Here is a 22,509-nt window from a genome sequence, read left to right as displayed (position 1 = left end):
ATTTTCTTTAAAAAAATAGTTAAATTTTTCATTAAAAAATTACATTATCATTTAACTTGACGTTTGTGAATGCAAAATAAATGGCAATTTTCGAATTAGTATAATTCAGAATTAAATTTTCTGTAAACCGGTTCCTAAAAGAATTTATCTTGAAACTACAATCCGATAATTTACTATCCTGCCTGCTTGCGATTAGAAGGGTCCACAGCAGGGGCTGGTTTATTGAAGCGTCATTTTCACTTTGTTCGACTATACGTCTGTTTTGATTACGACGTTATTTTTGTTGGTTATTGTACTTAAAGTGATCAAATTTATACTGGGTGACAATACACATGTAATATTTTTGTTAAAGTCATTGCTCATTTTAATTAATTGTAAACAACTTAAAATCGACATTGTAACTATGTCTGGTAACATATTTTACATGTTACAATTCTATTATATTTCAATATAATACAAAGAAAAAATATTTTTTAATCAAGAAACTGCAATAGTATAAAATAAAACAAATACTTAAAATATTGGAAGTACAGTTGGTCCTGTAGTCACTGTAGGACTGGCAATTTCTCAATTGATACGGAGCGGCATTAAATACTATATTTTTTCTCTTATGTAGAAAATTTTGTCTTATAAAATAAATGTTTTACTTTTTTTGAGATTGAATAGTGATTAATTAGTGAATTAACAAATAAACAATAATCTCATAAAGCTTTGTTACGCATACAGGGTGGTAAAATTTCATAATAAAAATTAAAATCGATAAGTTCTTCCAAAACCATTTAAGTTGTTTTCCTAAAAGTTTACAGTAACTTTATTTTTACTGCTGTTAGTGGCGTGCGTATGGACACAGATATTTTTTTTTTTATTTATTTTTTTATTTGTTTTACATCATAAAGATGATGTAGAAATAGTTGGTTGCAATCTTTCGCAATATTGAGAAAATACCCTGAATAAAACAAAATTATTTTATCAATACTTTCATTAAGAAACTACAGTAAAATAAACAACAAAATTATAAAAACAAAAGTCATTTTTAAATTTAACATCTCGAAAAAAACTTATTTTTTTAACTATTTTATTAGCAATAATTTATAGCACATATTGTTAATGAATTAATAAGAAATGGTCTCAACAAAAATTTCAAAAGTTTTTTTTGCATATAATTAAACTGTACTTACTGTTTTAATTGTTTAAATTTCGTTTAAATATTGTCACGGAAAACTGTATACAATTTCCGCACTACAGGACGGATTATCCAAGATTCAACTTAAAAATAATTGACAACTGATTTTATATCAAACTTATTTATTATGCATAAACTTTGAACACATTATTCTTTTACATTTCAATGACTTTAATTTTTAAAAAGCAATTTTATTACTGTTACCTTCTAATTTTGTAGTTTATTATTCTGTTATCCGCTTTCTATAATTACAAACTTATTTAAAATAGCTAAGAGTAATTACAAGATTTATTTCAATTTTCTATAAGTAATTATCTTTTTTTTTCTACTATTATTTCAAATTTTAAAAAATTGAATATATCTCCAACGTTAATTTTAAAATTATTGTTCTAACATTTATTAGTTTATCAAATTTCAGGATGCTGAATACATTATCAATGGTATGTATAATTTAGCCTAGTAGGAAAAAAACTCAAGAATATTTTTTAGGTTTTTAACAATTATTAGATTATACAAAAAAAAAATAATTTTAATTTTTTTTTAGTTTTGTAGATGTGGAAATTTATTCACTATTGAATATTCAGCCAATGCTCATCTAAAGACACGCTCACTTTACGTTTAAATCAGTAGTACCACACTCAAATAGATTTAGGTATTTTGTTTCTCAGAAACTGGATATTTAGGAAAAGTAATAATTAAACTCTAAAAATGTAACACGAACAATAATTTATTCTTTATTTTTTCTTATGCTATTCTTTTTTTTCAATGTGTTATATTTCTTATGTCTTATAGTGTGTTTTTTTTAATTTTGTTATGTAACTAAATCGAGAAGTTGATGACGTGTTAACTTCTTAATTATAAATTATTAATTAATTAATTATAAGTTTCAAGTATTCACACACGTCACTCGATAACGTCGCTCTCTTGATTTGCAATAGGGGGTAATTATTTTATTAAATTTTAATTGGAAATAGTTCTTAGCTTGAATTCAAAATGATATTGCAAACGACTAAATCAATTCTATATTTATAATTTATTGCACGATTACGTGTTACATACGTATCTTGTGTTATTATTTAATTAATTGTCTCGAACGAATATAAATTTATTATTAAATAAATACCAATGAACTGCTTCTAAAATCATCTTATTGTTAAAGTGCACAAATTAGTTGTATATTTTGAATATTCTGCAAAGCGGTGAAGAAACTCCATTATTTAGAAAAAAACTTTAGCCTCGTTTTCCACTTCTCGAAAAATTCTGCTTTTTTCTGTTTGCGAAAGCACAAAAAACTATTGTTTATTGTGAATATTTCGCAAAGCGGTAAATAAACTCCAAGCTTTCTGCATTATCTACAAAAAAAAACTTTAGTTTCGTTGTCCAGTTCCCAAAAAATTCTCACTTTTTTAAATGTATCCAAATCAAGAGGAAAAATACTAGCAACATAAATCACAATTGGTTTTTGAGTCTGTCCCATAAAAATCAACAAGTCTTTTTTAATTTTTTCGGAAGTGTTGTACCACTCAAACTCGTAAGTCGAATAATGCAACTTTTTAGTCTAAAAATAAGTAATTATTTGGGTCAAGTAATTAATTCAATTAATTACACTCTCGAGGACTCGTTGGCCGAAATAACAATACAAGAAAATTTCAAAAATAGCGACGGATTGGCTCACGAAGTATCTTAAAAAATCTTCACTTTTAGGGTTGGCCTTAAAATTTTAGAATAATATAAATTATTAAACATTGAATTGTTTTTACCAAAGACATGCGATACATCGTCAAACATAGAAGCAAAAGAGAGCAAATAAATTGAACACTTAAAATCGCCTGATACGTGCTTGTCAATATTTTTGTAAATCTACAATTCAAAACAATAATTTAGAAAGTTGAATTCTAATTAACTTTTTCCTTACTTCAAAATCTTATTGTACTGTTCGATACATTCGATGAAAACCTTCCGCATTTTGCTTTCAAAAATCCAGAATTTGTGCAAATTTCTCAAAGTATCGCTAACTATATTACACTGTGTCTCAATTTGAATCAAACATACATAGAAGAAACAGTCAGTTGCGTTGTAAACATACACACTAAAAATTGCAGAAAAGGAAATAATGAAATAGAGCAAACCAAAAATAGCCGAATTGTGATAATTGAACGGAATCCATATAACTAATGGTAATCTCATTCCATCTTCAAAGAGCGGCAGTCCAAACAAAGCAATACAAATGAAAATCATCAAAATCCCATACACTTTTAACACTCTTTTGGACAAAGCGATCGAATCTTCAAGCATTTTTTTCTGTTTCTCGTTTCGTATCGTCGTGTATTGAGATTGCAGAAAAAATAGCATGTTTTGAATTTTGGTGAAACTTTTTTGGAAAAATACGTATTTGAGAAATGCAGTTGAATAAGCCGGAATATAGTACAAATTTTCGTTGATTTCACTCACATTGTAGTCGACAACGACACGAATCATTACACAAATGTAAATAATTGATATTAATGCAGTGATGACGTTTTTGTAAATTTTGTAAAAAAAATTGTTCAAATTCCATACTCCGGTAACTATAAGTATTGCAATGGTGGGTTTGAAACCCTCTAAAGGGTCAAGTTTTCGCAATTGCATGTTGCAAATGAGTCTTATTCCAATTGGGGAAAGGTTTTAATGAGGATAAGGCGCTTGCGCCATTTGTGCAACTATTAATTTATTATTTACAAAGTAATTAATGAGTTTTCTTGAGTAAATGTTTCTCACAACTGTGAAAAAACTCTGAAAAAATTCGAACTCGTTCTTACAATATTTTAAATAGAAAATGTTTTGCCCATATTTTCAAATCGACTGTTAAAATATTCATCAAAAAAAAAAACTCTAAAAGGAATAATAACTGAAAGAAATATTATACCGGGTGATTCCTATAACACTACGAGCAGATTGTAACTCAAAATAACGGATGTTTATTTAAATTTGGCGTAATAGTTGGCGCTAGCGGTGATATGAGTGTGTTGTGAACGGACCACAATTTTTAATACGCCCGCGATGTGTCAAATGTCATATTAATAATTTTCACTCCCGGAAACTGTCTAAAACACAAACATTATAAAATCAAATGATAAAAACTGTAACAATAAAACTGGAGGCTCTGAATGCTGTTATAAGTGTCTGAGAAGACTTTCGAGAACTTTAAAATTAATAAGTATACAGGGTGAGTCAGAACTGGCGCCCCAGAGAAAAATTTTAAGTAAGACAGTAAGACATGGAAAAAATGTTTAAAAAATTCTATCTGTCAAAAAATTTTGAAATATATTTTTTGACATTTGACATTTTTTTATGTCTATTTAATGATACTGATGATCATGTATATGTTTTTTTTTTTATAATTATTTAGTAAAGGTACAAAAAATTTGTCAGTAAAAGCCACAAATAACAATAAACAGAGTTACAATTTAGGATACAGCTTCTTTGCTTCCTCTTCTAATAGCCTGTAGCAAATCAAAACACAAATTTAAACTCTCATATAACTTCGAAATTTTTATAGATAGACTTTTTTTTAACATTCTTTCCATGTTTCTGGTATCTTACCTTACATGGTATTTTTCTCCGAGACGCGAGTTCTGGCGCAGCCTGTATACTGTTGGATCACTCGATTAAAATTTGATGCATTTTTGTCTCATTTCTAACTCTATTTTTTTGCAATTTTATTAAAATTTCGGAGAGTATCACCAATATTACGCTGTGTTTCAATTTGCAGCAAAGTTTGTAATTTTTTTACAAAGAAATTGTCCAAATTCTAAACTGCAAAAATTTTCAACAATTTAGTTTCAACTCGACATGGTCAAATAAAAAAATTATTTAATTATATCTAAATTTTGTCGCTTTGGAAGTTATGATGAAATATTCATATCATGAAATATTTTTTTTTGAAAACATATTCTTAATTATTTAAAATTCGGCAAAAATAAAGCTTGTAATTAGGCTCTTTGGAATTTTAAACTATTCAAATCAGTTGTACGTGGATTGTTGGTATTTTTATAAAACAAATTATTTATTTAAAGTTGAGAAAGAGTTATTTTTAGTTTTTTGGATAAGTTAAATGCTTGGACCCTTTTCTGCAGTCTTTGTTTTATAATTATAACAACAGTTTTAATTAAATAGTTGATTACTTTGCTTTATTTGTGTCTAAAAATATATTTACAAATGCAAAATGTAAATTATATTTTATGTAATTAATGTTTTTTTTTTCCAATTTTAGTTGAAAGTAAGTATAAAATGATTCTTTTGAAATAAAACGAAATAAAAAAATAACATGCAACAAAAATTAACGGAATTGTCATAAACAAATACAAAAAATCTAATTTAAAACTTTTCTTTTTTTTTCGTTATTTTTGTCTGAAAAATTTATTTGCTAAATCTTAACTGATGAAACACTGTATTCAAAAAACAAAGTGTTTTGTTTGTGATATAACTAAATGTTTTATGATAATTACTTTATTATGGTTTTATTATCTAAACTATTAATGCGTTATTAAAAATTCATAAAGCGTTTTAACTTTTTTAATAATTATTTACATTTTACAAATACAATTTATAAAACTCTCTTCAATCACAAATTTCTCCTTTTTTTAACTACATTTTTGATACACTATAAACATTTTTGTTAATGTACTATTGAAAACAAAAAAAAGGGATATTATGCTTTTGAACATTATTTGAAAACTTACTATAAAGTTCAAATTTTACGTTAAAAAATTTTCAGAACAGTTAAAAGATCAGGAACATAACTGACAACTACATTAGTGACAAGTTCAAAGTTTTAAGAGCTATTTTACATTTAATATCAACAGAACTAGGTTTTTAAAGTCACTAAGTCTAGACCGCAATATTTTATAAGAAAAGCCACAAGGGAATAGCTTTTCACCTTATAGCTCTTCAACGTTTTGGCCTTCTTTATTTTATTTTTTAAATTATATACAAGGTGATTCACGAGGAATAATGAGCCAGACCAAATTCTCGATGCAACCACCATTACTCCTCGCAACTTGTTTTGCTACAACTGTAATGTTGGTTACATCGAGAATTTGGTCAGGTTCATTATTCCTCGTGAATCAGCCTGTATAATTAACACGCTTATTAAATTTCAGGAATTTGGAGTTTGAATATTTTGTGGAAATGAGAGCAAATCTAGGACGCGTTATTAATTTAATTAGCTCATTTTTAAGTTTTGCAGAACTTATATTACACATACAGGTGCGCCAGAACTCGCGCCCAAGAGAAAAATTTTATATAAGGTAAGATACCTGGAACATAGAAAAAAATGTTAATTTTTTTTTTATCTAAGTATAAAAAATTTCAAAGTTATGAGCCTTTAAATTTTGCACTGACTTTATTTCTGTTGGAGAAATTATTTTCCAAGTTTTTTTGCTACAGGCTATTAGAAGAGGAAACAAGGAAGCTGTATCCTGAATGTAATTCTGTTCAATGTTATTTGTGGCTTTTATTGGCAAAATTTTTGTACCAATAAATAGACATCAAAAAATGTCAAATGTCAAAAAATTCATGTAAAATTTTTTTGACAGATAGAATTTTTTTAAACATTTTTTTTATGTTTCTGGTATCTTATCTTGAAATTTTTCTCTGGCGTGCGAGTTCTGACGCACTCTGTATTTGTGAAATAAGTTGTTGACGATTCTGATATTATGGTCTACATTATTGACAAATTGGCATTTTATAATTCTACAGGCTGTTCCGTCTAAATCCCACTTTAGAAGTATTGGGAGTTGCAATAATCGTATTTATTTGAAAATTGGTACATAGCCATAAACCATTAAGTCCTCCTAAATGAAAATATTTTCAAGATGGCGGCACTTTCGCTTATACCGGAAGTCGGTCTCAACTTTCTTATTATAAATGGAAAGGTATATTTTTTACTGCGTTTTTGGATTAATCTGGTTATTTTAAGGGAGTTTTCATCCGCTTTCCTTATACCTAAATTTAGCCGTTTTTGAAATATTTGGAGTTATTTAAAAATTTTTGGATTTGCACCTTCCACTTTAAAAACCGGTAACTTTGCTATTTTTTAAAATTTTGAATTCGTTTTTTTGGCGTTTGAAAGAGAAAGTTTAGATCTTTCTTTCGGTGTTTTCAAATTTTGAAAAAAAAATTAACAAACCATAAAATTTTAAGGTTACTTTTGTAATAATTCAAATACCCATAACTCAATTTTTTCAAATGAAATACCCCAATTTTTATTTTACTAAATGGAGGAAAATTTAATTCTGCATCAAACTGTGTTAGCATTCCCTATACCTAAATTTAATAATTTTTAAGATATGGTGACTTTTTGTTGAGACTGCCGAAAATCTGTTATTAGCCACATTCGTTTTCGTATAGTTTGCTATGGAAATAAAAAATGTCAAAATTGTTTCTCAATAAATGTCGACAGTGACTTATTATTTGACAAATAGTTCCAAAATATGGAGAGTCAAAGCTACTCAAACTTAGATTTAATTAATTTATTTTACATTTATGGAGAGTATAACAAAATTCTGATGTCGTTTATTAAACAAAAATAAATTTTCCTTACTTGTTAGCTTTAAATAATGATTGCATGGTAGAACCTATCAATAATAACTAAGTTTGCATAACTTTGATTCTCCATATTTTGGCACTATTTGGCAAATAGTAAGTCACTGTCGACGATTACTGAGAAACAATTTTGACATTTTTCATTTCCATAGCAAACTATGTGAAAACGGGTATGGCTAGTAATAAATTTTCTGTAGTATTAAAAAAAAAGTCCATAACTTGAAAATTATTAAATTTAGGTATAGGGAATGTTAATACAGATCAATGCTTAATTAAATTCTCTTCTATTTAGTAAAATAAAGATTGGGGTATTTTATTTAAAAAAATTGAGTTATGAGTATTTGAATTATTACATAAGTAACCTTAAATTTTTGGGATATGTTTTTTTTTCAAAATTTGAAAACACCAGAAAAAGGATCTAAGCTTTCTCTTTCAAACGCCAAAAAAACGAATTTAAAATCTTAAAAAATGGCAGAGTTACCGGTTTTTAAAGTGGAAGGTGCAAATCCAAATTTTTTTGAAAAACTCCAAATATTTCAAAAAAAGGCTAAACTTAGGTATAGGGAAAGCTGATGAAAACTCCCTTAAAATAACCCGATTAATCCAAAAACGCAGTAAAAAATATACCTTTCCATTTAAAATAAGAAAGTTGAGACCGACTTCCGGTATAACCGGAAGTGCCGCCATCTTGAAAATATTTTCATTTAGGAGGACTTAATGGTTTATGGCTATGTACCAATTTTCAAATAAATACAATTATTCCAACTCCTAATACTTCTAAAGTGGGGTTTAGACGGAACACCTGTAGATTATATAAAAATTACTAACGTTAACTGACACAGTGAAAAATAAAATTTACTAATACCCTACACTGGCGGACACGGAATTTTGGACGATTTGTCATTCGTCTGAAATAAAAATGGGTCTTAGGTAACTAACCTTACTTTCGGTTTTTATAATTTTTATCCTGATATGTAGCTAGAAAAAAAATCACAACAAATCAAAATAATTTATTGAACTTATATAAAAACACGTATTGCTGGCATTATTGTTTCGGATAACTGATGCCAAAAATAAATTTCAACTAAAACTTTCAAATTTTAGTTTTAAACGTCAATCATAATGACAATAAAGCGTGCATTGACATTTTTTGAACTGACATCCAAAATTCCGTGTCTGCCATTGTGTTAACACAACTTAAACTTGAATATACCATAAGAACTTCAAAATTCAGTGTGTCATATTCATAATTCTAACGATTTTAATTATTTCAACAAGAAAAGTTATAACTAGTTAAAAATTTCTAATTTAAGAGCTACCTAATTTTAGATACCTATTCCTATAATTATGACATCAAACAATAAAATGAAACAAGTGACATTAAAAATTAAAAAGATGAGAGATCACCCTTTAATTAAACAAGTTATAAACTTGATGAATAATTAATAGACGTATTTTAAGTAAAGTGTTGAAAAAAATGTTAATATCTTATTACAGTTGGAGACAAAATACTTTGGTCGTCAATGTCACTTGAGTGACATAAATTGTTAAGCATGCTTTAGGACCTGTTGTTAACCTTATCTTTAGCTACTGTCAATCATAGTTGACAAGTTTTTGATAGGAAAATATAATAGCTTTCAATAATTTAAAATTGTCATTCATATTAACGTTAAAGCTTGAATTACATTAAAGTGTCAGAAAAGTGACGACCAAAGTATTTTGTCTTCAACTGTACTCTCTTTTTTATATCAATTATCACAATCATATTTTTTCTTCTGGCAAAAAAACAAACAAGATGTGGTAATTTGTTATTTATTATTAAAAGTAACATTTTTTACAAACGCCGTAAACAATTAATAATTTCTGTATTATTTTAGCTTTTCATTTATTTTTATATTTGGTGATTTTTTTAAGCAAGTTGCGCCTATTTTCCCGCAAGCAGTAAAACAATCCAGTGAGCTTGAAACTACCTTGAAACCTAACCTCACAATCTGTCAATTTTAGTGACAATCCCAAACAAAACATATTTTTACCCGAAAAAATGTCAACACTTGAAAAAAATAAGATTGTAGAGATGGAAGAAGAACCCTTCGGCCTTGGCTGTGCCCTCGAATTATTCCTTGAAGCAAGCGAAGTCTCAAAAATGATCGACACCCTCAAAACCACCTATTCCGATAAATCCCTCAACGAGAAGGCTTATGAACGTTTTAGCTTCATTATAGGCCAGTACAAAGAACAACCCCACTTGCTAGACCCTCACATTGACCAACTGTTGGAAAAGTGTATCAATATTGTGAGAGATGGGGGCACCAGTATGGGGCTGAAACACGAAGTTTTCAAGTATATGTTCGTGTTTGTTAATGTAAGGGGGTACAAAGTGATAGTCAGGCATCTTCCACATGAGGTAAGGATACCCCAACCCCAAAAACAAGCTTTAAACAAATTTTCAAGGTTGCAGATTTTGAGGCAATTTTAAGACTGTTAGAAGCACAAGACCTCAACGATTCAGCCACTTGGACCACTAGATACGTCCTACTTTTGTGGTTATCAATAATTGTGATGATACCATTTCACTTATCACGATTTGATGCAAGTGATGAGACTGATAAAAATAGGAAAACAGTAATGTGTAGAGTTTTGGACATTATCAAGAAATATATTGTGGTTCCTGATAAGTGTAGAGACGCTGCTGCTTATCTTTCGTCACGTTTTATCACAAGGTAGGTGAAAATTCGATTTTTTGTGACTCTTAAGGCCCACTTTGCGTGACCAAAAGATGGCGCTTTTTTACTTTCACGAATCTTGACACAGTGTTCAATTTTTAGAAATGACGTCAAGCAGGAACACTTATTTTCATATATTGAGTGGTCAATAACCGAAAGCACCTCTTCGGAGAGTAACGTTTTTACAAAACAGGGTACTTTAGCCTCAATCGCTATGATTTTAAAAACCGGCAAACGCGATGATTTGCTTCCTCACGCCCGTCTTCTCCTCCAATGGATAATCCGGGACGAAATCAAGCAAGGTTCCGGTACCAGTGTCCAAAAACTGGTCTATAAAATTGTCCAGAGGATAGGTTTGACGTTTTTACCACCAAAGGTGGCCGCTTGGCGCTACAAGCGCGGTAATAGGTCACTCGCTGCGAATTTAAGTGGAGGTGATGGTACCACTTCTTCTCAACTCGACCCCGAAGAAAACCTCCCTGAGGATAATATTGAAGTCCCGGACGAAGTTGAGGAAGTTATAGACCAGTTAATTAACGGTTTGAGGAGTGCTGATGGGATTGTCAGATGGTCAGCTGCAAAAGGTGTAGGACGTGTAACCGGTCGGTTACCTCAAGAATTGGCCGATGAGGTGGTTGGTTCGGTTTTGGAGTTGTTTAATCCGAGAGAAGGGGACGGGGCGTGGCATGGCGGTTGTTTGGCATTGGCTGAATTAGGAAGGCGTGGTCTGTTACTACCGAAACGGTTACCGGAAGTGGTACCGGTAGTAATGAAGGCGTTGGTGTATGATGAACCACGAGGGTACTCGTCAGTGGGTTCACATATTAGAGATGCAGCATGTTATGTGTGTTGGTCATTCGCAAGAGCTTATGATAAGGATATTTTAAAGCCGTTTGTCAATCAAATTGCTGCGAATTTGTTGATCGTCGCTTGTTTCGACAGAGAGGTGCGAAAAAAAAAGTTAAATTGGGCTCTTATTTAGATAAGAGCACTGTTTAACATGTTCGCAAAAATGAAGTGGGATTAGCTTTTTTCTAATTGATGCAATCTTTAGATCAATTGTCGGCGCGCGGCCTCTGCTGCCTTTCAAGAGAACGTCGGACGTCAAGGGACTTTTCCTTATGGAATTGACATTTTGACAGTCGCTGACTTTTTCACTGTCACCGTCCGAAACAACGCCTACTTGACTATAAGTCCCTACATAGCACAATTTGAGGAATACACCATTCCTATGATCGACCATTTGATTGGTCGAAAAGTTGACCATTGGGATTGCGTAATTCGAGAATTGACAGCTAAAGCCTTGCATAATTTGACACCAAAAGTAAGATTTTTCTTTTTATTTCAATTGTTTCAGTATTGTGATTCAAGGCGCCCGAGTATATGGTAGAAAAAGTGCTACCAACTTTATTTGAAAAAAGCAGTAGTATTGATTTAAATGCACGCCACGGGTCCGTATTGGCCATTGGCGAAATTATTTATGCTCTGTCCCAAAACATGGACAAAATCGAAGTGGTTCTTGGCGACCATCTTGAAAAAATTGCAAACTTGGTCCCCGAATTTCGTCAGAAGTTTTATTTCCGGGGCTTGGGGGGCGAATTAATGCGAACGGCGTGTTGCGATTTTATAGAAAAGTGTGCCATGGCATCACTCGAATTCACCAATGGGAGTACGACTGGTAAGCATGGCCACGCTCACTGTCTTACTTGACCAATCAACGATTTTTTAGACGATTGGCTCAACTTGATCAACGAATGTATCGCATACAATGTTACCAACATTCAAACAAATGCAATTAAAGCGTTACCAACTGTTTTGACCCGTTATTACTCTAATAAAAATTTAGAGGGTTTGGTTAACGGTTACATCGAGGAATTGCAAAAAACGAGTCAACAGGAGGTGAGAATGGGACACGCGTTGGCCCTGGGGGCCCTCCCAAAATTCGTCTTGGGGGCCAACTTGGGGATTATTATCGACGCTTTAATTGGGACGAGTCAAGTGAATCATTTGACGGCCAAATGGGCCGAAAGTCGCCGAGATTCCATCAAGGCCTTAACGTTGTTAATTGAGACAATGTCGGACGATTTGGGGACAGTATTGTCAAAATGTGACGTCTTGCGAATTTTTGACGTTTTTTTATCCGGTCTCAAAGACTACACACAAGACAAGAGGGGCGATGTGGGTGCTTGGGTGCGCGAGGCCGCCATGTTGGGTCTCCAAACTTTGACATTTAAGGTTATAGTCAAACAAGTGTCAATCGACGTTGCTTTGACTACGCAAATCGTAGCCGGAGTGGCTCAGCAGGCTGTGGAACGCATCGACAGGACCCGAGCATTGGCCGGTCGAATTTTTTACAGTTTCCTGTACAGGTAATTCCGGGAATTTGGCGAGAATTTTTGAAAATGTGAAATTTTAGTGACCCAACTATCCCGAATATACCTTACCATACAGAATTATTGCAAATATTTGATAAAGAAGACTGTGAAACTTTGAATTGGAATTCAGCGAGTGATACTTTCCCGAAATTTGTGGAATTGTTGCAATTTCCCGAATTCACATACAATGTGATGTTGGGGTTGATTTGCAGTGTGGGGGGTTTGACTGAAACTCTAGTTAAAAATTCGAGTTCGTCGCTTTTTACTTACATTTCAAGAGAGAAAAAATGTAAAGGAGTTGGGGAAATTGACAGATTGGCCGAAGTTGTTTATAGTATTTTTCAAGATAACAGGAAAAATGACCGAATTGTGGTTCCTATGTTTCGTTTTTTGGATAAACTTTTCAGCTCGGGGTGCGTTCAACATTTGACAGACGATCCGACTTCCGATTTTTGTAAAAAAATCCTCAAGTTAGCCATGGCCGAATTGGTGGGTTGCAAAGACGCTTATAAAATTATCGATGGGATTAATCTTTTAGCACAGTTTGTTCAGGTAATCAATCACTGTTGCCAACTTGACGAAGTTTAAGATTTTTCTTTAGGTGAAAAGTGAGGCTTGTCAGTCGGCTTTAGTCCAGTTGAGTATTTTCTTGTGTCATCGACAGACATATGTCAGAAAGTCGACAGCATCCATTTTGTATGAGTCACTACTTTTATATGGAGATTCAGCTGTTTTTAATACCGAAAATTTGGACGAGGCCATGCAGATTTTAAGTAACACGAACTGGGATGATCCAGTCGATGTGATTAAGCCAATGAGGAATGAGATTTGTAAATTGATGGGTATTCGAGTGCCTGTTACTAAGACTTCCACTAATTGAGCTTTAATTTTATATTATATTTATTAATTTTGTACTATTGTCTTACTAAATAAATAATATGGAAAGTATTGTTACTTTTATATAACAGAGGTATCCTGATTTTTTTTTGAAGATTTGAGGAGATTCGTTAGGTCAAAATCTTAACCCATTGAAAATGGCTAACAGAAGGGTAAATTTTTACTTTGGAAAAAGTATTGGTAATTTTTTGTAAATTCGGGTTTTTTGATTAATTTTCTATCTTTGTTTTGTATTGTTTTTGTACGATTTCGAGAAAAACCGGTATCCATCTTAATTCCAAAGAACAACCCCCAAAGTGAGTTTTTTTATACAGGGTGCGCCAGAACTCGCGCCCCAGAGAAAATTTTCAAGTAAGATAAGATATCAGGAACATGAAAAAAATGTTTAAAAAATTGTATCTGTCAAAAAATTTTGACATTTGACATTTTTTTATGTCTCTTTAATGATACTGATGATCTTGTATATGTTTTTTTACAATTATTTAGTAAAAGAACAAAAATTTTGCCAATAAAAGCCACAAATAACATTGAACAGAGTTACAATTTAGGATACAGCTTCCTTGTTTCCTCTTTTAATAGCCTATAGCAAAAAAACTTGGAAAATTATTTTTACAACAGAAATAAATTGAGTTAAAGTGCAAACTTTAAACTCTCATAACTTCGAAATTTTTGGAGATAATTTTTTTTTAACATTTTTTCCATGTTCCTGGTATCTTACCTTATATGGCATTTTTCTCTGGGGCGTGAGTTCTGGCGCAGCCTGTATAAAGTCGTTGTCGCTCGTTATTTCTTGTTTCCCGAATCTTGTAACTTATTTTTCTTTATTTTTCAATCTGTTTATTTTGAATTCTTCTAATAAACGAATTTGCGAATATAAGTTTTTTTCTTGACTATTTTATTTACATTTTGACTGAAAAAAAAATTACTTCGTTTTTCAGTTTCTCCTTTATTTTTTGTCATTTTTGACAGCTAAGAAGTCCAATTTTTTCACAATCACAATTTTCCAGACACTTCCTAAACAGAGATAACTTTAATTACAATACGATAAGCACCCTAAAAATTTCCCGATTGACAATTTCTCCTCATGAATTATTCGATCGCGAGCTTCGGGGTGATTAAGACGGTTTAAAATTGCAGTAAAAATATTTTATCATAATCATAAAAACTTCAAGGCTATTTATTATCGTATAAATTTAAAGTCACTTTACCCAAGTCATGCCATCATTAAATAATCCACAATTTGGCTATTTCTCTTTTGTTTTGATAACAACATAATCAGTAATCACTCCAAGGCTGCATGTCGACCACAGCCATCTCCACTCTTCCGCGAAATTTCAAATTTGAATCATTGCAAAATGACGATTAGTTGCTCATATTAAACTTTATTATCACTAACAAGTGCAGTGTCGTCATGTTTCGCGCATCACGCTATGAAAATTCGCCATTTGATTTGCGATAGGCAAAGGTGTTTGCGGTGGCGCGAGTTTGTTATGAATTGAATTTTTTTGTGTTAAGTTTTTGGAAGATAAAGTGAGTATTTCAGTTGGATTTTCCGAGGTTGGCTCTACAAATATTTGGTAAAAATACGAAAACGGTTTATTTTAATCGCCTTTTATGCTATGAGTATTAGAAATTATTACAAAAATTATCTGATTTTAGAACTAGATTTTAATCTTTCATAATACATAATTGTTTTCTTCGAGGAGAAAGTGAGTACAATCCTAAAATGTTCAAGGTTGCCCACAATTCGGTTCATAAATATTTAAACAATGATGTATTATGTGTACAGAAAATTGTTTAAAATCTTAATCACGTCTTATAACTTTACATTTACGATAACACTATTTTTAGTTTAAGCTATTACGACATCTATTAATAGCTTAATTAGGTTTAAAAATATATTTTTTAATTAATATGAATCGAAAGTGATGTTAACTTTATAGTTTGGTAATTGAGTATCTTGTTGACATAATATTATAAACAATATAGTTGAGTAATAACATAGAGTAATAACACATTTAAGTATTTGTACGAAGTGTCGTAGAAAGAAAAACTATGTGCACTTAACTACAAAGTGGCTATAAATGATTTTCATCTAGCCAGCTGTCAATTTTCCATGTAAAATAATAAATGCCGCTTTACGAGTCAGTCCACTTCAAAAATAGACTTCAATTATAAACTTGTTTTCTTCCAAAGTATACATTATTATCAATTATTATTGGAAATTAGTTGAAACAATAAAAGTTTAATTAACAACAATTTATTATTAATTAATAAGTGACACTAATGACAGAACTAGAGCTTTCAAAAAAGTAGAGCGGCACAAATAAAGTTACATGCAAAAGAATTCCAAAGCTGACTAGATGAAAATCATTTATAACCACTCTGTATAATGTTTGTATTTCCTAAATTATAAGTTAGGCGAGCTGTAAAGCAGTTATTTTTGTTGTTTCGATTGGCTCTGCAAAAACTTCTTTTATTATTGCGATCCTTTTGTATTTTTGTTCTTGTACTATATGTTCTTATGTATATGTTTTTTTTTGTAAAAGTACACAAAATTTGCTAATAAAAGCCACAAATAACATTAAACAGAGTTACAATTTAGGATACAGCTTCCTTGATTCATCTTCTAGTAGACTGCAGCAAAAAAAACTTTAAAAATTATATTTCCAACAGAAATAAATAGAGCCAAAGTGCACATAACTTCGACATTTTTATAGATAGATTTTTTTTTAATTTTAATTTTTTTTTCCATGTTCCTAGTATCTTACCTTACATGACATTTTTCTCTGGGACGCGAGTTCTGGCGCACAGTATATTTTTTTAATTATGCAATTTTATACAAATATTATAAAATTATTATTTTTCGACGCCTTTAAAAACCAACAGAAACTTTAAATTTCAGCACTTTTGAGTTTTTAGCTAATCAAATTATAATTATTGTGGTAATTATCTATTTAGGTACTTTGGTGTGCGAGAATTTTTTAAGTGCTTGTTTTTATTGAATGACGAGTTTTTTTGATTTGATGTCTGAAATACAGGGTAATTCATAAATATAAATATGAAGCAATATTTGAACCTTAAAAATGACCTATAAAATGATGTTATTATTAATAACTCATGTCCTCACACGTGTCCTATCCTCTACTGATAAGAATTTTACTGCCCTTGGAATGGGGATATAGAAAATTCGTGTTTTTGTAATAACTTTGAAACCATTTGACCAAATATTATAAAATTTGTTACTTCCAAGAACATACTGACTTTTTGAACTGGTAATCACGAAAACCGGATACATTTACTCAATTTCCGGTTGCTGCAGTTGCAGGTCACATTTTTTGTGTTTTTCAGGTTTTTGTTCTCTTAACACTAATTTTTTATTTTGTTTTTATTAAGTAATTAATTTCGAATAAAAAACAAATGCAACAATGTGTATCATTAAAATGAGCATTATTGATACCGAGGCAACCATAGTAATTCCACCACTGATCACTTATACCGTGCGATCAAAAAAATAATAAATTAGAGTAGGCGGTGATTAAAGTCCTTCAGATGGCAATCCTGATTTTTGACATCAAATGTCAGCGGAAACTTTGACTAGTTTGCGTTTTATTCCTTTTGAGTGAAATAATGTTCACTTTAGAGCAGACATTTTTTATTGCTGTACAAGAGGGAAACGGTGGATGGTCATTTGCACTTTGAGTTTGTGTGGAAAATTTCTAGCTCAGATTTCCAGCCAATGTGTTGCCAACTGTAGAATTCAATCGACGCCTACTCTAATTTATTTTTTATTTGATCGCACGGTATTTGGGACTTGTCCAGAAATTGTAAAAGCCGACATAAATATCGAAATTTGAATTGTTTTATTGTAAAAATAAATAATAACATAAAAGTGATTGTTGAGTGATCTCTAGTGCAATGTGCACTTTTTGGCTATTGAAATAATGATATTTTTTTAATGTTTATAGTTAAATATCTTTTTAGTTATTAATTGTAGACACAATGTTTTTTTTGGAAAGATCATTTAATAATCTCTTAGATGCAAAAAGAAAAAATAGGGTGGTCCATTTAATTTTTTAAAGTTATTTAACTTTTAACAAACTTCGACATTTTTTTAACTTTTCTACTGCAATAAAATGTTATAGTCTTTTAAAGTTCGAACTTTCCTCTTTACAGTGGTAAGATTTTTTTCCAGCTGTTTTAACTCTTTGTGTAATACATTTTTAAAAAGAGGGTGTTTTCGCCAAAAAAAAAGAACTTAATTTAAAAACTAAGCAAACTTAAAAATGATTAAATTTAGGTATGTATAGGGATTGTTAAATACAGATCGATGCAGAATTAAATTCTCTTATATTAAGTAAAATAAAATTGGGGTATTTTATTTAAAAAAATGGGTATTTGAATTATTACAAAAATAACCTTAAAATTTTAGGGTTTGTTAATTTTTTTTCAAAATTTGAAAACACCAAAAGAAAGATCTAAGCTTTCTCTTTCAAACGCCAAAAAACAAATTTAAAATTTTAAAAAATATCAGAGTTACGATTTTTAATGTGGAAGGTGTATATTTAAAATTTTTTGAAAAACTTCAAATTTTACAAAAACGGCTAAATTTAAGTATAGGGAAATGTGATGAAAACTCACTTAAAATAACTCGATTAATCCAAAAACGCAGTAAAAAATATAACTTTCCATTTAAAATAAGAAAGTTGAGACCGACTTCCGGTATAACCGGAAGTGCCGCCATCTTGACATTATTTACATTTAAGAGGACTTAATGGACTATGGCTATGTACCAATTTTCAAATAAATACGATTATTCGAAATCGGGGATTTGAAGTAGTGGCAAAATTTAAAATCGCAACTTTCAGGTCATTCTTTATAAAAATGTTATGTCACAAGAGTTTAAAACTGTAGAATAGATTAAAATTCGATTGTTTCAAGGTTAAAAAACTGTAAATTCTGTATTTTAGATTTTGTTTCTGTTATAATTTTTAAAATTCTTTAGAATCGTTGATCTTGAAAATTAATGTTTCAAGATCTCAAGATTGATGAAGAGTCCAAGACTGTGGAGGCTCGAATTTGGAGTTTTTGTTTCACTACTTGATAACTAGAAGGCAGTGTGGATTGTTGAAAAGATTTTTATCATAATATCAAGATTAAATATTCAGTTTTTGCAGTATCATGTATAAGAAAAAAAATATGGAAAATACAGCATGTTTGAGAACTCGTGTCCCATAGAAAAATGCCAAGGTAAGATACCAACACGAACATGGAAAATATGTTAAAAAAATTTGTCTATAAAAATTTCGAAATTATGGGAGTTTAAATTTGGCACTTGACTCTATTTATTTCTGTTGGAAAAATAATTTTCCAAGTTTTTTTGCTACATTAAAACATTAAATTATTAAATTATTAAATAGAAACATTAAATAGACATTAAAAATATCAAATGTCAAAAAATAAATATCAAACTTATTTGACGGATAGAATTTTGTAAACATTTTTGCCATGTTCCTGGTATCTTATCTTACTTGATTTTTTTCTCTGGGGTGCGAGTTCTGAAACACCCTATATGGAAAATTAATATTTAAATGTTTCAATTTGATTTTAAAATGTCATAATTGCAAGTAACAGTAATTCAAAATATTAAAGCAATTTTAAATTCTTTAACGAAGTTTACACGACTTAAAAACACTTATAAACATATTTTTTTAATGTTGTAATCTATAAAATTCACTTGTTACCATTAACAACACCACTTAGAAAACATTTTACCTTGAGAAAAATTTATTGAAAACTGTGTTTAAACATGAACTAGCTGTTTTATCTCTTATTCTTGTCAACTTAAGATAAACAAAAGAAGTTCAACCTATACTAAAAATTTTAACACCTTCGCTTCAAATGAAATAAATTGGGAAAAAGACTGAAACTCAAAGGTGCGAGTCCAACACTTTTTCAACTCAATTCATTCGTCACGAATGATCTTTTGACTTTGATCTTAATTATTAAAGATTTAGAGAGAGAAAACAATCTGAATCATATCTACCCACACACAAACAATAAAACTTAAAGATTTAACTACGAATTACAGAATTTTGATCAATTATCAGTAAAAATTAGAAAATGTTCTATTGTCAGTTTAAGATTACTTTCATTACATAAGAATTGATAAGCTGATAAGATAGGAAAGTGATTGAATTTTTTATAGTTTGCTATTAACCGCAATAGCAAATCGCTATGTACGAATTAAGTAAGTATTAGTTTTGTAATTGAGCAACTATTCAACAATATACAGGATGTACCTAAATTTATTAAACATCATTTATTTTCTAAACTGAATTGAAGACAAGTGTCAAACTTGGCACATTGTTTGGATTCAACAAACGTCATTTTGTTTCACTTTCGGTTTATCTGGAAATGATCCACACTTTTGATTTTTCAATGAGACACCTGTATATTGTTATTTTTCGTAAAGTGAAATTTTTATGAATACAACACTCGTGACACTTTATATTCGTTTTTGTTCCAGAGATGGGTCTACTTTTATACACCTGTGTCCTTATGGCCCTCCTTACCCTACTTTACAGGACCAGTTCAGTGGCTCGTTATTATTTAAAATTTATATTTTTCGGCATTTCTAGTTGTCTTCTGGCTTCGGCCCCCATCCCCCTCATGTTACGCAGACCACGTGACCCTCGAAACGGCCTGTAAGTACCCAAAAAACGTCAGAAAAAGAACTTAAAGTGTGGCAGGATTCCAGCTCACGGGATACGACTCGCTTGTCGTTTAATAGGTGTCACTACTAGTCTCGAAGGTCACGAAAACATTGTAAAAGACTCCGGTTGTGTCATTCTGATGAACCACCAATCAATGCTCGATTTGTTAATTTTAGCCGAATTGTGGCCGGCTTTGGACAACTGTACAGTCATTTCGAAAAAGGAAATTTTGTACTTCCAGCCGTTTGGCCTCGCGGCCTGGCTTTGGGGTACCATTTTCATTGACAGGGTAAAAAGGGAGCACGCTCAAGCGGCGGTTAACAAAACCGGAGAGACCATAAGGACGCGCAAAGCCCGAGTACTTATGTTCCCAGAAGGGACCAGAAACAATAAAGAGACTTTACTGCGGTTCAAAAAGGGGGCTTTCCACGTGGCTTTGGCCTCAAAGTGCCCCATCCAACCCGTGGTGGTCAATCGGTATAGGTTTTTGGGGAAGCACCGGTTTGATGATGGTTAGTGGTATTTTTTTGGGGATTTTTAAATTAAGTTACTGGTTGCAGGGCATTTGAGGATCAAGATTTTGCCTCCTATTTCGACGGAGGGGTACACCGTGGAAAATATGCAAGAATTGATGGACAAAACCTACAAGATTATGGCACAAGAAGTGGAAGTTTTGACCAAAGAAGTGGATGTAGGAAAGAAAAAAAAAGACTAGGGTTTTTTTTTGTTTGGTTTATTATGCACAAGTGTACATATTTTTTGTAATTTATTATTACTTTAATTAAATTTTAGTTAAAAAACAGGAAATGTATAGTTTACAAAATTGAAATATTCGATCCTTGATTATGATAAAAAAGATCGAGATTCAAGATTCAAGTAAGTCACGTGACTTTGTAATAACTGTCATAATCCGTAGTCATAATTTGTATACTCTTTTTCATATTAATGTGCATCAAGTAGGTTGTAGAAGTCTAAATGCATCTTTAATTTAAAGGGCCATTCACACAAAAAGTGTGATTAATATCATTCAGCAGCAGAACAAATTTAATCATATCAATAATGACAAAAATCTTTGTTTGCAACCCTACATTAATTCCCTTGTTAATTTGAATTATGTTTTGCTACCTGAGGTACACATTTATAAAAAAAAATATTACTAGGGAAGATTGAGGTGAGGATAGTTTGAATTTTCGCATGGTTGCCGGCCTAAAATGATCCCTTTCATCGATTACTTCGATACACATTAATATGAAAACGAGTAAAGTCGCGGTCCATTCATAGTGGACACTTCCCTGTGTAAATTTGTAAAAATTGAGTTGTGTAAATCGGACTTTAAACATCCAATTGTTTTTTTAGGGACATTCATTGTGGATCGCTTTGTATAATCACACAGCCATTACATTAATCAAAATCTTACACTGGATTACATGTTTCGTGGCCGAGGTATAAATAAACTTGAAATTTTAGACTCTTAAGTTTCAGATTGTTAAAATGCTGCCAACTGTGCATCGGCAAAAGCTCAAGTTTTTGGGGGGGCGGTAAAACTTGGAATACTCTGTACAAAGTTTTATGTTTCTTTGAAAATAAATTGTAGGGAACTTAGCGCCCCTAATCCTCTTAAAGTATATTATTCCTTCATAATAGATTTTAAATAGAAGTCATTTTATTACTTTAGTTGCGTATGCAACCAACAATACATTATTAAATTTCAATATGTTTTTATTCAAAATCTTTTAGTCTTTTGCATAAATTTATTACAAAAATAATGAAGAATGCAACATAAGTTGTAAGAGTATTTTTTTTTGAATCTTTGTTTTTAATGTTGGCGTGAAAGCTAACATTTTTCAAACACTCTGTACATTATTGACAACAACCAAAGGTTAATGAAGGTTCTATTTTATCGTGCACTTTAACCAACATAGGATGTGTTGGTTTTAAAAACTTTACAATTCATATATTAGCACAAACACCCCGTATACAATTCTTGGAACTGAATAAATCTCAATTCCGGGAATCCAAATAAATCACTT

At 30.9% G+C, this 22,509-nt stretch overlaps 2 protein-coding genes across 5 annotated transcripts in view; both read left to right on the top strand.

The window, feature by feature from the left end:
• Positions 1–13,814, top strand: part of LOC123009847 (tubulin-specific chaperone D) — a 20,584-nt gene extending 6,770 nt beyond the window's left edge. The window contains exons 2-10 of the mRNA XM_044406392.1: positions 9,683–9,722; positions 9,773–10,172; positions 10,220–10,488; positions 10,594–11,437; positions 11,546–11,815; positions 11,863–12,169; positions 12,221–12,860; positions 12,908–13,418; positions 13,468–13,814. Of these exons, the coding sequence (XP_044262327.1) occupies positions 9,683–9,722; positions 9,773–10,172; positions 10,220–10,488; positions 10,594–11,437; positions 11,546–11,815; positions 11,863–12,169; positions 12,221–12,860; positions 12,908–13,418; positions 13,468–13,746 (3,560 nt within the window). The 3' untranslated portion in view covers positions 13,747–13,814. The remainder of the gene's footprint in view (positions 1–9,682; positions 9,723–9,772; positions 10,173–10,219; positions 10,489–10,593; positions 11,438–11,545; positions 11,816–11,862; positions 12,170–12,220; positions 12,861–12,907; positions 13,419–13,467) is intronic.
• Positions 13,815–14,902: 1,088 nt separating this feature from the next.
• Positions 14,903–21,954, top strand: LOC123009591 (putative 1-acyl-sn-glycerol-3-phosphate acyltransferase acl-2). 4 transcript variants are annotated; one of them, XR_006413024.1, is made up of 5 exons: positions 19,388–20,013; positions 20,293–20,470; positions 20,516–20,991; positions 21,040–21,355; positions 21,836–21,954. XR_006413024.1 is itself a non-coding variant. In XM_044406000.1 (4 exons), the coding sequence occupies exons 2-4, from the start codon at positions 20,295–20,297 to the stop codon at positions 21,192–21,194; spliced, it is 807 nt and encodes a 268-aa protein (XP_044261935.1). In that variant the 5' UTR covers positions 14,903–15,340; positions 20,293–20,294; the 3' UTR covers positions 21,195–21,954. The 4 variants fall into 4 exon arrangements, 3 of the variants coding, with proteins under 3 accessions (XP_044261935.1, XP_044261934.1, XP_044261933.1); XM_044406000.1 differs by lacking the exon at positions 19,388–20,013 and adding an exon at positions 14,903–15,340 and having other exon boundaries at positions 21,040–21,954; XM_044405999.1 differs by lacking the exon at positions 19,388–20,013 and adding an exon at positions 14,907–15,293 and having other exon boundaries at positions 21,040–21,954.
• Positions 21,955–22,509: the final 555 nt, after the last annotated feature.

Source organism: Tribolium madens, unplaced genomic scaffold (assembly GCF_015345945.1).
Source record: "Tribolium madens isolate multiple individuals breed KSU strain unplaced genomic scaffold, Tmad_KSU_1.1 Scaffold_7;HRSCAF=85;Tcas5.2_LG10, whole genome shotgun sequence".
NCBI lineage: Eukaryota > Metazoa > Arthropoda > Insecta > Coleoptera > Tenebrionidae > Tribolium > Tribolium madens.
The sequence above is the reverse complement of the archived record's forward strand: the minus strand, read 5'-3'. Positions and strand labels throughout refer to the sequence as shown.